General features: G+C 40.5%; 1 protein-coding gene and 2 long non-coding RNA genes across 3 annotated transcripts in view; all 3 read right to left on the reverse strand.

Moving 5' to 3' along the window:
• Positions 1 to 10,563, reverse strand: part of LOC117815597 (B-cell receptor CD22-like) — a 28,395-nt gene extending 17,832 nt beyond the window's left edge. Inside the window, exons 1-6 of the mRNA XM_034687405.1 lie at positions 10,362 to 10,563; positions 9,659 to 9,877; positions 8,959 to 9,195; positions 8,473 to 8,700; positions 8,120 to 8,377; positions 7,350 to 7,610 (exon numbers count right to left, since the gene is read on the reverse strand). Of these exons, the coding sequence (XP_034543296.1) occupies positions 7,350 to 7,610; positions 8,120 to 8,377; positions 8,473 to 8,700; positions 8,959 to 9,195; positions 9,659 to 9,877; positions 10,362 to 10,563 (1,405 nt within the window). The remainder of the gene's footprint in view (positions 1 to 7,349; positions 7,611 to 8,119; positions 8,378 to 8,472; positions 8,701 to 8,958; positions 9,196 to 9,658; positions 9,878 to 10,361) is intronic.
• LOC117815950 lies at positions 4,470 to 5,405 on the reverse strand. Its single transcript, XR_004631874.1, has 4 exons — positions 5,339 to 5,405; positions 5,176 to 5,233; positions 4,827 to 4,924; positions 4,470 to 4,734 (listed from the first exon to the last, which is right to left on the reverse strand). It is a non-coding gene; the product is annotated as an uncharacterized LOC117815950 (long non-coding RNA).
• Positions 10,564 to 17,934: 7,371 nt separating the features above from the next.
• Positions 17,935 to 18,492, reverse strand: LOC117815954. The gene is made up of 3 exons (XR_004631878.1): positions 18,417 to 18,492; positions 18,254 to 18,311; positions 17,935 to 17,994 (listed from the first exon to the last, which is right to left on the reverse strand). It is a non-coding gene; the product is annotated as an uncharacterized LOC117815954 (long non-coding RNA).
• Positions 18,493 to 23,301: the final 4,809 nt, after the last annotated feature.

Genomic DNA, 23,301 nt, shown 5'->3' on the forward strand with positions numbered 1-23,301 from the left:
TCAAACTGTGGTTAGATGACTGCCGATGGGGGCAGAGAGGCTCTCTCCTCAATTTGTTTGCATATCAACAACTTTAAATCTTAATGTCACTTAAGAGTTACTATAGATCTTCCCAGGAGTTCTTGAGGTTCTTCTGGATCGTTGCTAAAGATGGCCTGTTGGGCGTGCCTGACTTCAGCTTCTACAAATATAAATATCAGTCTTACCTTTAGTATCATTACTGTAATAGTTAATGCATCTTACAGCTGCTCAACCTTAGCTGATATTATCAACATTATCACTCCTCCCTGTTTTAACAGCATGATAGTGGTTGATGTTTCTAACAGGCTGATCAGTGGATTGTCATACTTCCTGTTCCTGCTTATACCACTCATACTTTCACTTACTGTTTTGCCATTGTAGCCATGAGTGTGTTGACAAAGTTTCTCCTCTCTGTTGTTCGTTGCTAAATGTTGCAAAGTTCCTTTACCATGATGAATTAATATTGGGTCTTTGTGAATAATATAACAAAGAGTACAGTCTTGACCTGCTCTTATTGTAAAGTGGCTTGAGATAAAACTTGTTATAAACTGCTGCCATAAAAAACACACAGAACCTATTTTTCATCTATAAAAAAGGCTTATCTGAGGACTTTTATCAGCTATAAAACTTGTTCTAAAGATTCATTGACTCAGCTTACAGAGACTTCAGCAAAGACAAAGGCTTAAAAGACTTCCTCTTCCGAGTTGATATGAAAATGGAGACGTCGTTACCTGTTATAGAGAGAAGGAAGATGACTAATCCACTCTTAGTTGTTGTTGAACTCATCGCTTCTCCTTTCACCTCCGTGTGGGTTCAAAATCTATTAACATAAAAGAATATTGATAAAAATCCGCAAGATATATCGCATCAGATGCTGCCAGTTGTTGTCTTGACTTGTTACGCTTGTTTTTCGTCAGGCGTATGAGCCGGAGACAGAGATACAACCCACTTCCTTCCTGTACACAGTTTTGAGCTTCATTGTGAACCACATGCAAAAGCAAGTTCTAAAGATGACTTTAGTATCCTCATGTGGCCTGCTGTCACTGAACCCCATCATACAAAACCCACCACATCAACAATACTATTTAATATCATTATCTTACTTACAACCATAACATAATGATCCATGATATATCACATTCACAATGTCTGCAAAACTACTCAAGATGCAAGACTCGTCTTACTCATGTTACTATTTTAGCTTTTATATTTCTGTAATATTTGCTCCTTTCTGAAATTCTAATACAAGGAGAGTTTAAGCTGTATTCAAAAGAATGCATTACTTTGTAGACTCAGATGCACATTTCTGAGGTTGTATTAATACTTTTCACATCAGCTAGCAGGACTGCAGTTGTGGTCACCCTCTTCCTGTTTGTCCCCTGGTGTGACTTCAGTGGAAACCTGCTGCAGTCAGTCTCTTACTGTGTTCTCTCTGTAATGTCTATTAACAGAGACTGAACTCCTAGTATGTACACTACCCTGCAGCCTTACATGTAAATGAGGCATTTATACTTAATTGTATATAAAGAGAAGTGAGCATGGTAACATATAAATAACTATAGTAGGCACATGAAAAAAGGAAGTGAGATTAAAATAAATAGTACTAGTTTTAAAGAGGAAGAGTGGGGGTTGCAGCGAAAAAATCAATGCACTTGACAGGACCTTTGAAATGCTTTTATCACTGAAATATGACTCTTAACTTACACTTAGTGGCAGTGTATGGAATTACAACTAGATCATTAAATAACTACCCCCCCACATTTAAAAATACATCTAACTTTGCCCTCCAGCTTGGACCAGGGGTTTGATGCACACTCAAGCTTTGGATACAGTGTAGTCTTCAAGTTGTCTCTTACACACTGACCAAATGTGAAGTTGACTGGATAAAACCTCTAAGAGGAGTTTGTTAAAATATGAACCCTGTAAATTGGCAAAAATAGGCTTTAAGTTAAAATTCAGACCATATTGGCGGACCTGCACTTGAGCTCAGCATTACAAAATGTTACATTTCTGGAGGTGTTGACATGATACCTAAAAGTATGTTTTACTACTAAGTAAAAAAAACCTTGAGGAGTGTTTGTTTGATTGAAAAGACTCCTCAGTTAAAGATAACAAGTGACCAGGGGAGGGGGATGGAGTAAGTCTCTACAAACTGGTCACAGGCAGCCGGTCCAGCTGTACCTCACTATCAACACTACTGTAGACTGTGCTCAAGTCAACTCCAGTCAGCTGGTAGGGTGACGATAACAGATGGTGCTACATGTTGCTGAACACAAAGGAAGTCCTCACACATGAACACAGTTTAATCTTTATTCCCTTTTGGAGCGCCCCCAAAAACAGACTGCATCTTTAACAGTTATTAACAATCAATGAACAATTATATGATTCTATAACACATGTATAAGAACGTATAAGCTGTATTTTGTGGCTGCAATTTTTCTTTTGAAAACATTTTAACATTTTATTAAACTCTCCAGAGGTTTTCAAACATTCTCTGTCCAAGGCATACTAAATGACACATCTCAAAGAACAGCTGTAATCATATCTGTGCTAAACTAAGACATCTGGCTTGATATATCAAAATAAAAGCACTGACCCATATTAACTCAGTCATACCACTCACACCACAAACATGTATACTTGGAGACCTCCATAGCTTTAATGATGTTTCCTTAAAGCTGGGGTTGGTAGTCAGATTTAGATCCACTTTTTGTCATACTGGTTAAAATGATCTTTATGTCCCGATGGTAATCAATCCATAATGTGTTCTTTAAAAAGAGAAAACAACGCAGTATTGAGGAAATGCTACATTCAAATTCATGCTAGTTTTCCGTCCCTAGCTTTAAAGAACAAAAAAAAATTTCTGTCTGTATGATCACAAAAAAAGTCATCATGGCTAACTGGATTGAATCTAATGCACCATCCTATAAAGAAAGGATCACTGAAGCAATGGAAATAACCAAGTTAGAGAAGGTAGCTTTCAGGCTGCAAAATAACAAGCAGGAATACACAGAAACATGGGCGTCAAAATTATGCAATATCACTATAGCAATTATTGTATGTGTGTATATATAGGTATGTACATATATATATATGTGTGTGTGTATATATGCATGTGTATGTATGCCATGATCACTCAGGTCCTTCTTGGCGTTTGCAATGTGTCTTGACTTTTGTCTGACAAATGTCACTCTTTTTCTTTGTCTGTTTATTTTAATACAACTGTTGGTTTTGCCTTCCTGGTTTACGGTCAGATGAAATCTGTTTGTTTACAAATGTTGGATGATATGTTGAGTAGCTGACTCTCCCTTCTGTTTAATATCTTTTTAGTCTTCCATTTATGGAGATCGTGGTGGGATCGGGGTGGGCAGGAACTGGTTTGGTGGTTGATGGAGGCGGGAGGGGCTTTGCTTTTCTACTTTTGTTTATTGCTTGTTTTTGTTCTATTACAAATACATACATATAATAAAACAATATATATACAGTTGTGCTCATAAATTTACATACCCTGGCAGAATTTATGGTTTTTTTGGGTAGTTTCTGTTGTTCTTATGATATAAAAAGAGTAAACACAGTTGTTTGACAATAAATAGCTTCACCCATCCACTAACCATGAGTGAAAGAAAAGTTTTTCTCTTATCTTTCATATTCTCTGAAAAAATGCCCCCCAAAAAAACAAATTCTGCCAGGGTATGTAAACTTATGAGCACAACTGTATATACATCTGTGCTAAACTTGGTTTGCTTTCACAGTTTCTAAGAGTATTATTTAACTCAGGGGTGTCAAACATACGGCCCGCGGGCCAAATCCGGCCCGCCAGAGGTTCCAATCCGGCCCGCGGGATGACTTTGCAAAGTGAGAAGTCATTAACTGCAATTTTTCAATAAAAGTACCTACTATTTCAAATTTGTCCTACAATCAGACAGCTGACAGAGGGCACCTGAACGGCACTAAGAAACTTTTTTTTTCCAAAGTGAGGAAAAAGAATATTTGCAGTTTGCATAATCGGCAGAAATTCAGACTTTTTGGACCCCTGCATACAACACTGTCCAGCAAGCAAACTGTTCATGCTGGAGCTGGGGGGTCCAAAATAGTCAACTTTACCTTGTTCATTATTATAATCTATCTTTTCTTTTACTGTAAACATTACACTCTGTGTGTCAGGTGAATGGGAAACCTGAACATTTTCAGAATGTACTTTTTTGCACTAAAACAAAGGGAAAAATTCAGAGTTGTCCTTCTCTATAGGTTATTATGTTATGATTTTACTGGTCCGGCCCACTTCAGATCAACTTGGGCTGTATGTGGCCCCTGAACTGAAATGAGTTTGACAGCCCTGATTTAACTGTTCAGATTTAGCTTCTGTGTTGTGGAACAAGTCTGTAAAGTACTGATGTCAGTGTTTCACTGAGGAGATTTTCACACTTCTTCAAATGAGAGAAAGTGTCTTCCAGGTTCAGGCTGTTTATTTGTTGTCTACTGAATAACCTTAATGTTAACTTCCATTCTTTTGAACAGTATTCACGGATAAACTGTTATCTATGTCAACATCTTTGTTAACAGTTGGGAGTTAAAGTTGTGATGACATGTTCCCACGCTACATGTCTCTGTGCTGCTGAAAACTCAACATGGAAACTTTTGCAGTTAAAGGTAAATGTTTCCACTTCATCCACATCCTCGCTCTCCACACTGAGTCCTCTGGTTACACTGCATCTGGAACAAAACAACAACAACTAATGTTATAGTTGGAACTGTGACTGTAGATCTGAACTCAGTCTGTTGTCTTCAGTGCAGGAGGCTCTCACCTCTCTGGACTTCACACCAGGTCTTCCTGGTCCTCTGCGTCTTCTGTCTGTGCTGCAGGGACGGCTGAGACGTTCACATACTCAGAACCAGAGTCCAGCTGATGACAGATGATCAGGTTTTAGTTCAAAATAGTTCAATAATAACTTAAAGCATTTTCTATTTTGATGGGGTTTTTTTTCCTAAAAAACCTTCTGTGTACTTGTTACATTTTCTACATTAAATCATGACATATCTTTAATCTTTCAACACCTCTGTAGAAAGGTTTAGTCAGTCAGGCCTCTCTCTCTCTCTCTCTCTCTCTCTCTCTCTCTCTCTCTCTCTCTCTCTCTCTCTCTCTCTCTCTCTCACCTCTATCATCTCCACACGTTCATTTGGTTCACAGGTGGAGCTCAGAGTTTTCTTCTTCCTGGATTAAATCCAAAGACAAAAAAAATCCAAATTTAACAATGAAGAGCACAAATTAAGAACTTGAATCTGAGATGATTGATCTGATGGATTGTCATGGTTTTACCTGCTGCACAGAGTCAAGAGAAGCAGAGGAATCAGCATCACAACAGACAGAGTCAACCTGATGATGTTCATTATTACTGTTGACTTATCTAGAATTAAAGAGAGACATGTGAGACACTTCACTGGTAGGATTAGATAAATCACATTGACATTTAAGGATAATCTTGGAAACGTGAATGAAATCATTCTCATGAAAGAATTTCATGTAAAGTCAATGTAAAGAGGCGAAAGACTTGAGTAGTGGTCTGGCAGCAAATTGGGTGAAGCGAATGCCACGATATGCACGAATGAAGCAAACAACTTGTGAAAGTTGAAATATCTGAACCCCAGCTAATCTATCGATAACCAATCAGTGTGCAGATCCCCCGGTGACATCAGTGACGTATGGACCAGCGGAGATTCACTCATCTGGAATATATGGGACACTTTGATTCTATCTCTGTGCAGCTTCCCCAAACTCTGTGACTCTCCCTGTTTTTATGGGATCAGGAATAAACAGGAGCTCACTGTGAGGACAGAGAGTGAGGAGGTTTATCTGCTGAGTTGGGAAAACTTTGTCTGTCACTTGAATCCTGCTATTGGTTGTAGTAGGAAGTTAGCTCTGCCCCCGTTACCATAACCAGCTTCCCAAGTCAATATCCACGAGCTCGACCTTGTTTGATCACAACAGACCTAGGGGCCTGATCTACTAAGATCCCAAATAAAGAGCTCTAATTTACCCATCTACTCTACTCCAAAACGCAATCAGTGTTTTGATGGAGTTTAGAGAGCAATTTGATGAGGCTAAGTCTCCCACTCTTGCTCTAGCTACTGAATTGGGAAGTTAATCACAGTTTTGAAACAACCAGGGCCAGAAAAGTTAGGCGTCACTTGGATGAAGACAGTCGCCTCACTGACGCAGAGAGCAACTTTCGGGTGAACGTTTTCAATGCCTGATATCATCATCCAGCAACTGTCCCAAAGAGTCACCAGCTTAAATGGAACTGGGAACATGTTTGAGGCAATTCACCCCAACACACTGCTGCAAGCACGAGATGAGGAGTTACACCAAGCTGCCTGGCGCAGCTCAGTGAGCGCTCATTCTCCAAGTTAAAACTAACTAAGAACCCCTTGATGAGCACGATGGGACAGGAGAGACTGAGTGGACATGTCATGTTATCTATTGAGAATGACTGATCAAAGAAAATGGACATACAGCGCATCATGGACAAGTCCGTGGAGCTTAAGGCTCGTCCAAACAGTGGGGAGTAGGCGGAGTACTTCATATTGATTTTTTGTTTCTATGTGAAGATGTGGGCCGCTGTGCCAATTTGACTAAACTTTATATCTGTTGATACAGTGACCTACTGTGCTCTCATTATATGAAAAAGTTAAAGTGGGTGTCAGAATGATGCGGTCTCTATCCGTGGTGCTGAACTGCTTTGAGTTTGTGTTGTTTTATTATTGTTTTTCTTTTGTTCTCTTGATTTAATTGAATAAAAAATGTAGTAATGCTTGTAAGTCCAGCTGTTATGGGCATGTTGTAAAGTTATGATGAGCTTTACAGTGACCGCAGCCATGTGTGCGTAACACTGTGTCAGTTTGCACCTGCCTTTCAAACGTGCTAAATATAGACGCAAAAACACTGAGCGCTATCTGCTTCAGGTTTGATAAATCACATTGCGTGTGTTAAATGATTACATTTGCATCTCCTCCTCCGAGTATTTTGCGCGTTCTGATGATCTATATGTATTCTGCATATTCATGAAGGTAAACACGCGAAATTAAGCGAGTCATTCGCGTGAATAGAGCGAGTAAACACAAAACTTTCTCGCGTTTGTATTTGTGCGAATAGTGCGATCGTTCGCATCTGGTGTGACTCATTCAGTCATTTGTTCAGAGTCTGACATGATGGAGGCTCCTCCCTGAAGTTTTCCTTCCCTGTCCTTCAGTTGTAAGTTCTTTATCAACATGTTAATCTGATCTGATGCAGAAAAAAACACAACACAGGTGTAAATAAATTATTAGTTTACCTGCCACAACAATCAGAAGAAAGGTGGAGTTCTGACGTCCTATTCCATTATGGGCTTCACAGGAATAATTCCCACTGTGTTCAGCACTGAAGTCAGTGATGGTGAAGACTGGGCCTGATGCTTTTGGTGAGTCTTCATTCTCCTTGTACCAGGTGTAGTTAGCTGCTGGGTTAGCATCACTGCTGCAGGTCAGAGTCACTGAACTGCCCTCCACTATCTCAGCAGAGGGACTCCCTGACACAGAGGGAAGCTGTGGAGCATCTGGAGGAGACATGGGGGGATAACCTGTTGTGGAACTTTTATAAACTTAAAATGTCAAAATAATCTAGTAAGTGCCCTTATCTATGAAATATGGATCAGGTTAAGCAGTTTGTAGCAAAATGTGGTAACACAACTAATGTTGGGCTTTGTTTCTTGGCACAAAAACTAATTCAATTTCCAAAGCAACACCAATGAACCCACTAACACTTCTCTTTCAATGTATTGCTGTCCGAAGAGAAACACTTGTTTTAATACATGCATTAATTATACCCGGAGAAACAATTTTACTGCACAGCAAAATAAAAAAAACAGGTATCTATCCACAGGAGAGAGAATGTGTAAAGTTTTGTTTTACTTTCATGTTTAATTATTTGTTTCTTTTCATAACTTGATGACTGCATACTCTTTTTGTGGGTTGTTTCAAGTAAATTTATCCTGCGGGATCAGTAAAGCTTATCTTTAAACCTCCACATTCAGACATGTAGGCTGTTTGTTGGTTTTTTACTCACATTTGACATCAATGAAGACGGGTTCAGATGTTCTCTTTCCCAGCTCGTTTTCAGATGTACAGCGATACTCTCCAGAGTCAGAGGGCTGGATGGAAGTGAAGACAAGCTGTGGTTCTTCTCTGGGCAGTGTTTGGTTCCTCTTGAGCCAGGTGTAGTTAGCTTCTCTGTTAGCATCACTGCTACATTTCAGAGTGACTGAACCGCCATTCGTTATTTCACCAGGAGGACTTACCGACACAGAGGGAGCCTTCAGAGCATCTAAAGTAGGAAGGTGGAGAAACACATATAAGACCCAGATGCCCTTAATGCTGTGATGCAAAGAAAACAGTTCTCAGAAAGCAGAGCAAACTCACACACTGAGGGAGAGACAGACTTCTCAAGTCCTCTCACAGCACAAGAGATGAAGTCTCCTGGGTAAAACCAGTTCTCATGAGAGGACTTTTCCTCATTCTGGATTTCGTTTCCATTCTTAAACCAGATGTATGACATGTAACCAGCAGGAGAGCAGCTGTGGTGACACCTCAGCACTGCTTCAGTGTAATCCTGCAGGACTGTTACCGAGGTTACCTGCACCTGCAGAGCTGGACACATGAGGAACAACACAACATATCAACAGATGACTGTGACAGTGCTTACATTGTAATCTTTGTAGTTAGAGCGTCTTAGTTCAAGACTTCAGTGACTTCAACAAACACAAACAAAAGTTTGAATCATAGAATCAAAGAATTTGTCATGAGTGAAGTGTATTCAGCTTAATAATCAAACTGAGGGAAAGGAGCCTTAATAGAAGGTGGTAAAAGCTTGTGTGGTGCTGCTGTACCAGGTGTGTTCTTCAGTACCTGTGACAGTCAGAGTTGTACCAGGGAAACTGTTCCCCCAATCAGAGACCAGTGTTTGGAACTTAAAGCAATACTCTGCTGAATCGCTCTCTCTCAGGTCAGAGATTCTCAGAGTGGAGTGTGTTCTCCAAATGTCAGAGACCTGAACACGACCTTCATACTGTGAGTCTTCTTTTAGGTCCTCAGGCTGTGTTGGATTCTGCCAGTGATGACTACGTGCAGGACTGAACCAAAACACTGTCTTAGGAACCCAATAAGAGAAGTATGTGCATGAAATCTCCACTGATGAGCCTTTTAGGGCACAGATCCTCCTCTTGTTGTACATCATCCTGTTGCAGGATCCACGATGGACACCTAAAATAATAAAGTCTTTTTGATTTTGTGTTGGAAAAATAAATTACCTTAACATGTAGACCTGATAAATGGTGGTTAATGTACATATTTTAAATTCATGCTGAAGCTTGTATTGTTAAAGCAAAGTTAAGAGGAAACAGTCACTGGCTGTTAGCAGTCAAACAGTCAAGAGCTTTTTAGTTATGTTTTTATAAAAACAACACATCTCATATTCTCACAGGACTTTAACTATAACTCTCCACTAAAACTCTCAGAGATTATTGAGCCACCAGCAGCTGCTGAATTGTGAGCAGTCAAAGTAAACAGTCCGGTTCCAGGCACCAGCAGATGGTGATGTTAAACTCACACACTGAAGGAGAAGGGGAATCCTCATGTCCTTTCAGAGCACAGGCGTAGCTGTTTAAAGAATCAAAGGATCCTGAAACCGAAGATGTTTCTGTCTGAATCTTCTCTCCGCTCTTGAACCAGATGTAGGACAGCTGACCAGCTGGACTGCAGCTGCTGTGACACTTCAGCTCTGCAGTGCCAGTATTCCAGTCAGCTTTGGTCACCTGCACCTGTAGAGCTGGATATTTGAGCCAGAATCACAAAAAGTCTTTAACATTAACAGCAAAAAGACATTCTGATGACTGTAAAAGAGCAACACTGCTTAGTTACATGTCTGATGTCTACGCCTAATGTCTGCTAACTCTTTGATATCTACCCTCTTATCTTATTCAAGATCTGGTCATCAAACTTGAGGCTTCAAAACTGCAGTCCACAGACCACAGCGCCTATGTTTACATCTTAAATAGGCAACAGTCTGTGGGAAGAGCTGTGATATGCAATGTGGTAACTGTGCTATGATGGGAGTACTCTGATCTAAAAGGCACCTCTTATGATTCAGTCATTTCAGTGTGATGCCATCGTCAGGATCAGCACAAACAGCTGTCTGAACACCAGAACCAAGACTAGATCAGGGTACTAAGACAGCTGGTTCACTCTGTCACCTATATCTGTGCTTTAGATGAGCTTAGATCTTCATAAAGACACTCAGTTAAAGATGTTACCTGTGACAGACAAAGAAACTCCAGGTGACCCAGTCAAGCTCTGATCCGGTTTGTTTGTTCTCAGTGTGAACTTGTACTCAGCTGAGTCGCTCTCTCTCAGGTCTTTGATTCTCAGAGTGCAGTCGTTCACATAAAATTGATAATCCACACGACCTGTGTAGTCTGAGTCTGATCTCAGGTCCACAGGGCCATTTCCATTCATTTCTCTGAACCAGGAAGCAACAACCACATCACGCTCATTCCATCTGGGTTGATATGTGTAGGTGCAAGGTATGTCCACCGTTGATCCTTTAGGGGCACAGATCTGAGTAGAAGAGTAAGTCACTCCTGAGCCATGCTGACCGTGTACCACTGTAACAGAAAGCAGATTAGAAACTATAATCATGACCGTGACTATTCATTTTGATAGTTTATGGAGGCTGATGTAAATCATGAAGAGAAAAGAACTCAGGCCCATCCTGTCTGAAGCCTGATTTATACCTCTGCGTCAAATCGACGGCAGAAGATCTGCCAATGAAATAAACGCATCTACTCTACTCCAATACGCAATCAGTGTTTTGATGGAGTTTAGACAGCGATTTGATGAGGCTTAGTCTGCCACTCTTGCTCTAGAAAAGTTAGGCGTCACTTGGATGAAGACAGTCGCCTCACTGTCCCAGGGAGCAACTTTCGGGTGAACGTTTTCAATGCCTGATATCATCATCCAGCAACTGTCCCAAAGATTCACCAGCTTAAATGGAACTGTGAACATGTTTGAGTCAATTCACCCCAACACACTGCTGCAAGCACGAGATGAGGAGTTACGCAGAGCTACCTGGTGCAGCTCAGTGAGCGCTCATTCTCCAAGTTAAAACTAACTAAAAACCCCTTGATGAGCACGATGAGACAGGAGAGACTGAGTGGACATGTCATGTTATCTATTGAGAATGACAGATCAAAGAAAATGGACATACAGCGCATCATGGACAAGTCCACGGAGCTTAAGGCTCGTCCAAACAGTGGTGAGTAGGCGGAGTACTTCATATTGATTTTTTGTTTGTATGTGAAGATGTGGGCCGCTGTGCCAATTATACTAAACTTTATAGCTGTTGATACAGTGACCTACTGTGCTCTCATTAGTTGAAAAAGTTAAAGTGGGTGTCAGAATGATGCGGTCGCTATCCGTGGTGCTGAACTGCTTTGAATTTGTGTTGTTTTATTATTATTATTATTATTGTTTTGTTCTCTTGGTTTGATTGACTAAAACATTTAGTAATGCTTGTAAGCCCAGCTTTTGTGGGCATAAAGCGATGTTATGATGAGCTTTACAGTGACCGCAGCCATGTGTGCGTAACGCTGTGCCAGTTTGCACCTGCCTTTCAAACGTGCTAAATATAGCATCTCCTCCTCCCAGTATTTTGCGCGTCCTGATGATCTACATGTATTCTGCAGCTTTGCGCGCGCTATCAAGTTTGCACGTGTTTTTATACACGCAAACCTTTAGTAGATCGGGCCCTAAGAGTGCAAATGGTAGTAAGCATGTGCTTCAGTGATGGGAAGTTCGGCTCTTTTCAGAGAGCCGGCTCCCAAAGAAGACTCCTGAGCGGCTCTTAATTTAGGATCTTTTGTAGCCGTATGTTTTACCTTAACTTTGCAAAAAATTATGGTTTCTGTTGAAAACTCTTTACGTACAGTGTTTTAATGAGAAGCCTTAATTGACCAATTTTGTGCATTTATTCTGTTACAAAACCATTCTTACCCTAACCCTAGGGTTAGGGTTAGGATTAGGATTAGGGAATGATAAGAGAAAAGAACTCAGGCCCATCCTGTCTTTGAAACATGCTGGAAACCTAGACCATGCATGTGGTACTTCTCAATCTGGAAGCATCGACCAACTTCTAGGGACATCCTGTGTTTGTTGCATGCAGATACTGTATCTATTGATAGACAAGCATTAGAACTAAACTGTGGTTAGATGACTGCGAATCGGTGCAGAGAAGCTCTCTCCTCAATTTGTTTGCATATCAACAACTTTAAATCTTAATGTCCCTTTAGAGTTACTATAGATCTTCCCAGGAGCTCTTGAGGTTCTTCTGGATTGTTGCTAAAGATGGCCTGCTGCCATGGACATGCCTGACTTCAGCTTCTACAAATATAAATATCAGTCTTACCTTTAGTATCATTTCTGTAATTGTTAATGCATCTTAGAGCTGCTCAACCTTAGCTGATATTATCAACTTTATCACTCCTCCCTGTTTTAACAGCATGATAGTGGTTGATGTTTCTAACAGGCTGATCAGTGGATTGTCATACTTCCTGTTCCTGCTTAAACCACTCATACTTTCACTTACTGTTTTGCCATTGTAGCCATGAATGTGTTGTATCTGTTGTTGTAGTTTCTTTTGTTGTTCCTCTATTTTCGTGTCTCTATTCGTCTCTCTTCCTGTAAGCTCGACACAGCTGCAGCAGGTGAGTGTTAAACATGCGTCTGGTTCTGCTCGAGGTTTCTGTCTGTTAAACAAAGTTTAAATAAAACGCACAGAACCTATTTTTTGTCTATAAAAAAGGCTTATCTGAGGACTTTTATCAGCTATAAAACTTGTTCTAAAGATGCATTGATTCAGCTTACAGAGACTTCAGCAAAGACAAAGGCTTAAAAGACTTCCTCTTCAGATTTGATTTGAAAATGGAGACGCCGTTACCTGTTATAGAGAGAAGGAAGATGACTAATCCACTCTTAGTTGCTGTTGAACTCATAGCTTCTCCTTTCACCTCCGGGTGGGTTCAAAATCTATTAACATAAAAGAATATTGATAAAAATCCACAAGATATATCGCATCAGATGCTGCCAGTTGTTGTCTTGACTTGTCACGCTCGTTTATGGCCAGGCGTGTGAACAAGAGACAGAGACAGGCTGTTAAAATACACCCCACTTCCTTCCTGTACACAGTTTTGAGCTTCATTTTGAACCACATGCAAAGCAAGTTCCAAAGATGCCTTTAGTATCCTCATGTGGCCTGCTGTCTCTGAACCTCATCATGCAAAACCCACCACCTCAACAATACTATTTAATATTATCATCTTACTTACAACCATAACATAATGATCCATGATATATCACATTCACAATGTCTGCAAAACTACTCAAGATGCAAGACTCGTCTTACTCATGTTACTATTTTAGGTTTCATATTTCTTTAATTTCTGCCTTTTTTCTATTGAACTTGAAAACAAGTATGATATTAGAAGTAATGAAAATAATAAGTATTTTAGACCCAGTTAAAGAGGTGTTCATATTTTCACACCTGCTAGTAGGACTGCAGTTGTGGTCACCCTCTTCCTGTTTGTCCCCTGGTGTGACTTCAGTGGAAACCTGCTGCAGTCAGTCTCTTACTGTGTTCTCTCTGTAATGTCTATTAACAGAGACTGATCTTCTAGTACGTACACTACCCTGCAGCCTTACATGTAAATGAGGCATTTCAACTTAATTGTATATAAAGAGAAGTGAGCATGGTAACATATAAATAACTATAGTAGTCACATGAAAAAAGGAAGTGAGATTAAAATAAATAGTACTAGTTTTAAAGAGGAAGAGTGGGGGTTGCAGCGAAAAAATCAATGCACTTGACAGGACCTTTGAAATGCTTTTATCACTGAAATATGACTCTTAACTTACACTTAGTGGCAGTGTATGGAATTACAACTAGATCATTAAATAACTACCCCCCCACATTTAAAAATACATCTAACTTTGCCCTCCAGCTTGGACCAGGGGTTTGATGCACACTCAAGCTTTGAATACAGTGTAGTCTTCAAGTTGTCTCTTACACACTGACCAAATGTTAAGTTGACTGGATAAAACCTCTAAGAGGAGTTTGTTAAAATATGAACCCTGTAAACTGGCAAAAAATAGGCTTTAAGTTAAAATTCAGACCATATTGGCGGACCTCCAGTTGAGCTCAGTGTTACATTTCTGGAGGTGTTTACATGATATCTATCTATCTATCTATCTATCTATCTATCTATCTATCTATCTATCTATCTATCTATCTATCTATCTATCTATCTATCTATCTATCTATCTATCTATCTATCTATCTATCTATCTGTCTGTCTAAACATCCATCCATCCATCCATCCATCCATCTAGCAAGCTATTCTACCGGGTTACCGTATTTGACCTAGAAGTCGACCCTCAAAGACGCAAGCGACCACTTCACTTTGCAAAGCATGCTGGATACATAACGAGATGGACCGGTTCAGTCGCTTCACTTTTTGACACTTTTCTCTCTCGTTCGGTCATAATCTTGTAATTAATGAAAACAGTTTTATACTATTAAGTAAATAATGTTGCTGTTGCTGGCGAGAAGGTTCCTGGTTTGAGTCCGCAGTCAGGCAGGTGCCTTGTATGTTCTCCTCATGCATGCATGGGTTCTCTCCAGGTACTCCGGCTTCCTCCCACAGTCCAAAAACATGCTCTCCAGGTTAATTGGTCTCTCTGAATTACCAGTAGGTATGAGTGTGTGCGTGAATGGTTGTCTGTCTCTCCATGTTTGCCCTGTGATAGGTTGGTGACCTGTCTAGGGTGTACCCTGCCTTCTGCCTGAAGTCAGCCGGGATTGGCTCCAGCCCCCCGTGACCCCTGACGGGATAAGCAGTCAAGATAATGGATGGATGGAAGTGGAAAAAAACCTTGAGGAGTGTTTGTTTGATTGAAAAGACTCCTCAGTTAAAGATAACTAGTGACCAGGGGAGGGGGATGGAGTAAGTCTCTACAAACTGATCACAAGCAGCCGGTCCAGCTGTACCTCACTATCAACACTACTGTAGACTGTGCTCAAGTCAACTCCAGTCAGCTGGTAGGGTGACGATAACAGATGGTGCTACATGTTGCTGAACACAAAGGAAGTCCTCACACATGAACACAGTTTAAACTTTATTCCCTTTTGGAGCGCCCCCCAAAAACAGACTACATCTTTAACAGTTATTAACAATCAATGAACAATTATATGATTCTATAACACATGTATAAGAACGTATAAGCTGTATTTTGTGGCTGTAAGTTTTCTTTTTGAAAACATTTTAACATTTTATTAAACTCTCCAGAGGTTTTCAAACATTCTCTGTCCAAGGCATACTAAATGACACATCTCAAAGAACAGCTGTAATCATATCTGTGCTAAACTAAGACATCTGGCTTGATTTAACAAAAAAAAGCACTGACCCATATTAACTCAGTCATACCACTCACACCACAAACATGTATACTTGGAGACCTCCTTAGCTTTAATGACGTTTCCTTAAAGCTGGGGTTGGTAGTCAGATTTAGATCCACTTTTTGTCATACTGGTTAAAATGATCTTTATGTCCCGATGGTAATCAATACATAATGTGCTCTTTGCAAAGAGAAAACAATGGAGTCATGAGGAAATGCTACATTCAAATTCATGCTAGTTTTCCGTCCCTAGCTTTAAAGAAAAAAAAATGTTTCTGTCTGTATGATCACAAAAAAAGTCATCATGGCTAACTGGATTGAATCTAATGCACCATCCTATAAAGAAAGGATCACCGAAGCAATGGAAATAACCAAGTTAGAGAAGGTAGCTTTCAGGCTGCAAAATAACAAGCAGGAATACACAGAAACATGGGAGTCAAAATTATGCAATATCACTATAGCAATTATAGTATGTGTGTATATATAGGTATGTACATATATGTATATGTGTGTGTGTGTATACATGTGAATGTATGCCATGATCACTCAGGTCCTTCTTGGCGTTTGCAATGTGTCTTGACTTTTGTCTGACAAATGTCACTCTTTTTCTTTGTCTGTTTATTTTAATACAACTCTTGGTTTTGCCTTTCTGGTTTACGGTCAGATGAAATCTGTTTGTTTACAAATGTTGGATGATATGTTGAGTAGCTGACTCTCCCTTCTGTTTAATATCTTTTTTGTCTTCTATTTATGGAGATCGGAGTTGGGATCGGGGTGGGCAGGAACTGGTTTGGTGGTTGATGGAGGCGGGAGGGGCTTTGCTTTTCTACTTTTGTTTCTTGTTCGTTTTTGTTCTATTACAAATACATATATATAATAAAACAATATATATACAGTTGTGCTCATAAATGTACATACCCTGGCAGAATTTATGGTTTCTTGGGTAGTTTCTGTTGTTCTTATGATATAAAAAGAGTAAACACAGTTGTTTGACAATAAATAGCTTCACCCATCCACTAACCATGAGTGAAAGAAAAGTTTTTCTCTTATCTTTCATATTCTCTGAAAAAACGCCAAAAAAAACAAAACAAATTCTGCCAGGGTATGTAAACTTATGAGCACAACTGTATATACATCTGTGCTAAACTTGGTTTACTTTCACAGTTTCTAAGAGTATTATTTAACTCAGGGGTGTCAAACATACGGCCCGCGGGCCAAATCCGGCCCGCCAGAGGTTCCAATCCGGCCCGCGGGATGACTTTGCAAAGTGAGAAGTCATTAACTGCAATTTTTCAATAAAAGTACCTACTATTTCAAATTTGTCCTACAATCAGACAGCTGACAGAGGGCACCTGAACGGCACTAAGAAACTTTTTTTTTTCAAAGTGAGGAAAAAGAATATTTGCAGTTTGCATAATCGGCAGAAATTCAGACTTTTTGGACCCCTGCATACAACACTGTCCAGCAAGCAAACTGTTCATGCTGGAGCTGGGGGGTCCAGAATAGTCAACTTTACCTTGTTCATTATTATAATCTATCTTTTCTTTTACTGTAAACATTACACTCTGTGTGTCAGGTGAATGGGAAACCTGTGTGTTTGGTGTGTTTGCAGAGGTTTCAGGGGTCAAAGAATATCATATTCGGGCCCCACTATGAGACTCATCATGGCGAAAAATACAACAGCTGTTTTTGTAGAAAGATAGTTCATTAAATGTGAACATTTTCAGAATGTGCTTTTTTGCACTAAAACAAAGGGTAAAATTCGGAGTTGTCCTTCTCTATAGGTTATTATGTTATGATTTTACTGGTCCGGCCCACTTCAGATCAACTTGGGCTGTATGTGGCCCCTGAACTGAAATGAGTTTGACAGCCCTGATTTATCTGTTCAGATTTAGCTTCTGTGTTGTGGAACAAGTCTGTAAAGTACTGATGTCAGTGTTTCACTGAGGAGATTTTCACACTTCTTCAAATGACAGAAAGTGTCTTCCAGGTTCAGGCTGTTTATTTGTTGTCTACTGAATAACCTTAATGTTAACTTCCATTCTTTTGAACAGTATTCACGAATAAACTGTTATCTATGTCAACATCTTTGTTAACAGTTGGGAGTTAAAGTTGTGATGACATGTTCCCACGCTACATGTCTCTGTGCTGCTGAAAACTCAACATGGAAACTTTTGCAGTTAAAGGTGAATGTTTCCACTTCATCCACATCCTCGCTCTCCACACAGAGTCCTCTGGTTACACTGCATCTGGAACAAAACAACAACAACTAATGTTATAGTTGGAACTGTGACTGTAGATCTGAACTCAGTCTGTTGTCTTCAGTGCAGGAGGCTCTCACCTCTCTGGACTTCACACCAGGTCTTCCTGGTCCTCTGTGTCTTCTGTCTGTGCTGCAGGGACGGCTGAGACGTTCACATACTCAGAACCAGAGTCCAGCTGATGACAGATGATGAGGTTTTAGTTCAAAATAGTTCAATAATAACTTAAAGCATTTTCTATTTTGATGGGGTTTTTTTTCCTAAAAAACCTTCTGTGTACTTGTTACATTTTCTACATTAAATCACAACTTATCTTTAATCTTTCAATACCTCTGTAGAAAGGTTTAGTCAGTCAGGCCTCTCTCTCTCTCTCTCTCTCTCTCTCTCTCTCTCTCTCTCTCTCTCTCTCTCTCTCTCTCTCTCTCTCTCTCTCTCACCTCTATCATCTCCACACGTTCATTTGGTTCACAGGTGGAGCTCAGAGTTTTCTTCCTCCTGGATTAAATCCAAAGACAAAAAAAATCCAAATTTAACAATGAAGAGCACAAATTAAGAACTTGAATCTGAGATGATTGATCTGATGGATTGTCATGGTTTTACCTGCTCCACAGAGTAAAGAGAAGCAGAGGAATCAGCATCACGACAGACAGAGTCAACCTGATGATGTTCATTATTACTGTTGATTCATCTAGAATTAAAGAGAGACATGTGAGACACTTCACTGGTAGGATTAGATAAATCACATTGACATTTAAGGATAATCTTGGAAATGTGAATGAAATCATTCTCATGAAAGAATTTCATGTAAAGTCAATGTAAAGAGGCAAAAGACTTGAGTAGTGGTCTGGCAGCGCAAATCGTGCAAATTGGGTGAAGCGAATGCCACGATATGCACGAATGAAGCAAACAACTTGTGAAAGTTGAAATATCTGAACCCCAGCTAATCTATCGATAACCAATCAGTGTGCAGATCCCCCGGTGACATCAGTGACGTATGGACCAGCGGAGATTCACTCATCTGGAATATACGGGACACTTTCATTCTATCTCTGTGCAGCTTCCCCAAACTCTGTGACTCTCCCTGTTTTTATGGGATCAGGAATAAACAGGAGCTCACTGTGAGGACAGAGAGTGAGGAGGATTATCTGCTGAGTTAGGAAAACTTTGTGTGTCACTTGAATCCGGCTATTGGTTGTAGTAGGAAGTTAGCTCTGCCCCCGTTACCATAACCAGCATCCCAAGTCAATATCCACGAGCTCAACCTTGTTTGATCACAACAGACCTAGGGGCCTGATCTACTAAGATCCCAAATAAGGCGCACTAATTTACCCATCTACTCTACTCCAAAACGCAATCAGTGTTTTGATGGAGTTTAGAGAGCAATTTGATGAGGCTAAGTCTCCCACTCTTGCTCTAGCTACTTAACTGGGAAGTTAATCGCAGTTTTGAAACAACCAGGGCCAGAAAAGTTAGGCGTCACTTGGATGAAGACAGTCGCCTCACTGACGCAGAGAGCAACTTTTGGGTGAACGTTTTTAATGCCTGATATCATCATCCAGCAACTGTCCCAAAGAGTCACCAGCTTAAATGGAACTGGGAACATGTTTGAGGAAATTCACCCCAACACACTGCTGCAAGCACGAGATGAGGAGTTACACCGAGCTGCCTGGCGCAGCTCAGTGAGCGCTCATTCTCCAAGTTAAAACTAACTAAGAACCCCTTGATGAGCACGATGGGACAGGAGAGACTGAGTGGACATGTCATGTTATCTATTGAGAATGACAGATCAAAGAAAAGGGACATACAGCGTATCGTAGACAAGTCCGCGGAGCTTAAGGCTCGTCCAAACAGTGGTGAGTAGGCCGAGTACTTCATATTGATTTTTTGTTTCTATGTGAAGATGTGGGTCACTCTGCCAATTTGACTAAACTTTATATCTGTTGATACAGTGACCTACTGTGCTCTCATTATATGAAAAAAGTTAAAGTGGGTGTCAGAATGATGCGGTCGCTATCCGTGGTGCTGAACTGCTTTGAATTTGTGTTGTTTTATTATTGTTTTTCTTTTGTTCTCTTGATTTAATTGAATAAAAAATGTAGTAATGCTTGTAAGCTCCGCTGTTGTGGGCATGTTGTAAAGTTATGATGAGCTTTACAGTGACTGCAGCCTTGTGTGCGTAACGCTGTGTCAGTTTGCACCTGCCTTTCAAACGTGCTAAATATAGACGCAAAAACACCGAGCGCTATCTGCTTCAGGTTTGATAAATCACATTGCGTGTGTTAAATGATTACATTTGCATCTCCTCCTCCAAGTATTTAGCGCGTTCTGATGATCTACATGTATTCTGCATATTCATGAAGGTAAACACGCGAAATTAAGCGAGTCATTCGCGTGAATAGAGCGAGTAAACACAAAACTTTCTCGCGTTTGTATTTGTGCGAATAGTGCGATCGTTCGCAGCTGGTGTGATTCACTCAGTCATTTGTTCAGAGTCTGACATGATGGAGGCTCCTCCCTGGAGTTTTCCTTCACTGTCCTTCAGCTGTAAGTTCTTTATCAACATGTTAATCTGATCTGATGCTGAAAAAAACAACACAGGTGAAGATAAAATATTAGCTTACCTGCCACAACAATCAGAAGAAAGGTGGAGTTCTGACGTCCTATTCCATTATGGGCTTCACAGGAATAATTCCCACTGTCTTCAGCACTGAAGTCAGTGATGGTGAAGACTGGGCCTGATGCTTTTGGTGAGTCTTCATTCTCCTTGTACCAGGTGTAGTTAGCTGCTGGGTTAGCATCACTGCTGCAGGTCAGAGTCACTGAACTGCCCTCCACTACCTCAGCAGAGGGACTCACTGACACAGAGGGAAGCTGTGGAGCATCTGGAGGAGACATGGAGACCTGTTGTGGACCTTTTATAAACTTACAATGTCAAAATAATCTAGTAAGTGCCCTTATCTATGAAATATGGATCAGGTTAAGCAGTTTGTAGGAAACACATGGTAATAAAAAAACTGATGTTGGGCTTCTTGGCACAAAAACTGATTCAAAAACTACAACAGCACCAATCAACCCACTAACACTTCTCTTTCAATGTATCGCTGTCCGAAGAGAAACACTTGTTTTAATACATGCATTAATTATACCCGTAGAAACAATTTTACTGCACAGCAAAATAAAAAACAAGGTATCTATCCACAGGAGAGAGAATGTGTAAAGTTTTGTTTTACTTTTATGATCTATTATCTGTTTCTTTTCATAACTTGATGACTGCATACTCTTTTTGTGAGCTGTTGTTGAAAGTGAATTTATCCTGCAGGGTCAGTAAAGCTTATCTTTAAACCTCCACATTCAGACATGTAGGCTGTTTGTTTTTACTCACATTTGACATCAATGAAGACGGGTTCAGATGTTCTCTTTCCCAGCTCGTTCTCAGATGTACAGCGATACTCTCCAGAGTCAGAGGGCTGGATGGAAGTGAAGACAAGCTGTGGTTCTTCACTGGGCAGTGTTTGGTTCCTCTTGAGCCAGGTGTAGTTAGCTTCTCTGTTAGCATCACTGCTACAGTTCAGAGTGACTGAACCGCCATTCGTTATTTCACCAGGAGGACTTACCGACACAGAGGGAGCCTTCAGAGCATCTAAAGTAGGAAGGTGGAGAAACACATATAAGACCCAGATGCCCTTAATGCTGTGATGCAAAGAAAACTGTTCTCAGAAAGCAGAGCAAACTCACACACTGAGGGAGAGACAGACTTCTCAAGTCCTTTCACAGCACAAGAGATGAAGTCTTCTGGGTAAAACCGGTCCTCATGAGAGGACTTTTCCTCATTCGGGATTTCCTTTCCATTCTTAAACCAGATGTATGACATGTCACCAGCAGGAGGGCAGCTGTGGTGACATCTCAGCACTGCTTCAGTGTAATCCTGGTGGACTGTTACTGAGGTTACCTGCACCTGCATAGCTGGACACATGAGGAACAACACAACATATCAACAGATGACTGTGACAGTGCTTACATTGTAATCTTTGTAGTTAGAGCATCTTAGTTCAAGACTTCAGTGACTTCAACAAACACACACAAAAGTTTGAATCATAGAATCAAAGGATTTGTCATGAGTGAAGTGTATTCAGCTTAATAATCAAACTGAGGGAAAGGAGCCTTAATAGAAGGTGGTAAAACCTTGTGTGGTGCTGCTGTACCAGGTGTGTTCTTCAGTACCTGTGACAGTCAGAGTTGAACCAGGGAAACTGTTCCCCCAATCAGAGACCAGTGTTTGGAACTTAAAGCGATACTCTGCTGAATCACTGTCTCTGAGGTCAGAGATCCTCAGAGTGGAGCGTCGTCTCTGTGTATCAAAGACCTGAACACGACCTACATACTGGGAGTCTTCTTTTAGGTCCTCAGGCTGTTTTGGATTCTGCCAATGATGACTACGTGCAGGACTGAACCAAAATAGTGAACTATGATCCCAATAAGGGTAGTATGTGCATGAAATGTTGACTGATGAGCCTTTTAGGGCACAGATCCTCCTCTTGTCGTACGTCACCATGTTGCAGATTGCACCATCGACACCTAAAATAATAAAGAAAGTATTTTTGATTTTGTCTTGGAAATATAAATTACCTTTACATGTAGACCTAATATATGTTTGTTAATGCACATATTTTAAATTCATACTCAAGCTAGTATTGTTAAAGCAACAAGGGAAGCTAAGAGGAAACGGTCCCTGGCTGTTAGCAGTCAAACAGTCAAGACCTTTTTAATTATGATTGTTAAAAACAACACATCTCACATTCTCACAGGACTTTAACTATAAGTCTCCACTAAAACTCTCAGATATTATTGAGCCACCGGCTGCTACTGAATTGTGAGCAGTCAAAGTAAACAGTCCGGTTCCAGGCACCAGCAGATGGTGATGTTAAACTCACACACTGGAGGAGAAGGGGAATCCTCATGTCCTTTCAGAGCACAGGCGTAGCTGTGTTCCGTATCAGAGGATCCTGAAACCGAAGACGTTTCTGTCTGAATCTTCTCTCCGCTCTTGAACCAGATGTAGGACAGCTGACCAGCTGGACTGCAGCTGCTGTGACACTTCAGCTCTGCAGTGCCAAAATTGCTGTAGATTGCTCCCATGTTCACCTGCACCTGTAGAGCTGGATATTTGAGCCAGAATCACAAAAAGTCTTTAACATTAACACTAAAAAGACATTCTGATGACTGTAAAGGAACAACACTGTTTAGTTACATGTCTGATGTCTACGCCTAATGTCTGCTAACTCTTTGATATCCACCCTCTTATCTTATCCAAGATCTGGTCATCAAACTTCAGGCTTCAAAACTGCAGTCCACAGACCACAGCATCTATGTTTACATCGTATATAGGCAACAGTCTGTGGGTGAGCTGTGATATGCAATGTGGTAACTGTGCTATGATGGGAGTACTCTGATCTAAAAGGCACCTCTTATGATTCAGTCATTTCAG

This window comes from Notolabrus celidotus, chromosome 7 (assembly GCF_009762535.1).
Source record: "Notolabrus celidotus isolate fNotCel1 chromosome 7, fNotCel1.pri, whole genome shotgun sequence".
NCBI classification, from domain to species: domain Eukaryota; kingdom Metazoa; phylum Chordata; class Actinopteri; order Labriformes; family Labridae; genus Notolabrus; species Notolabrus celidotus.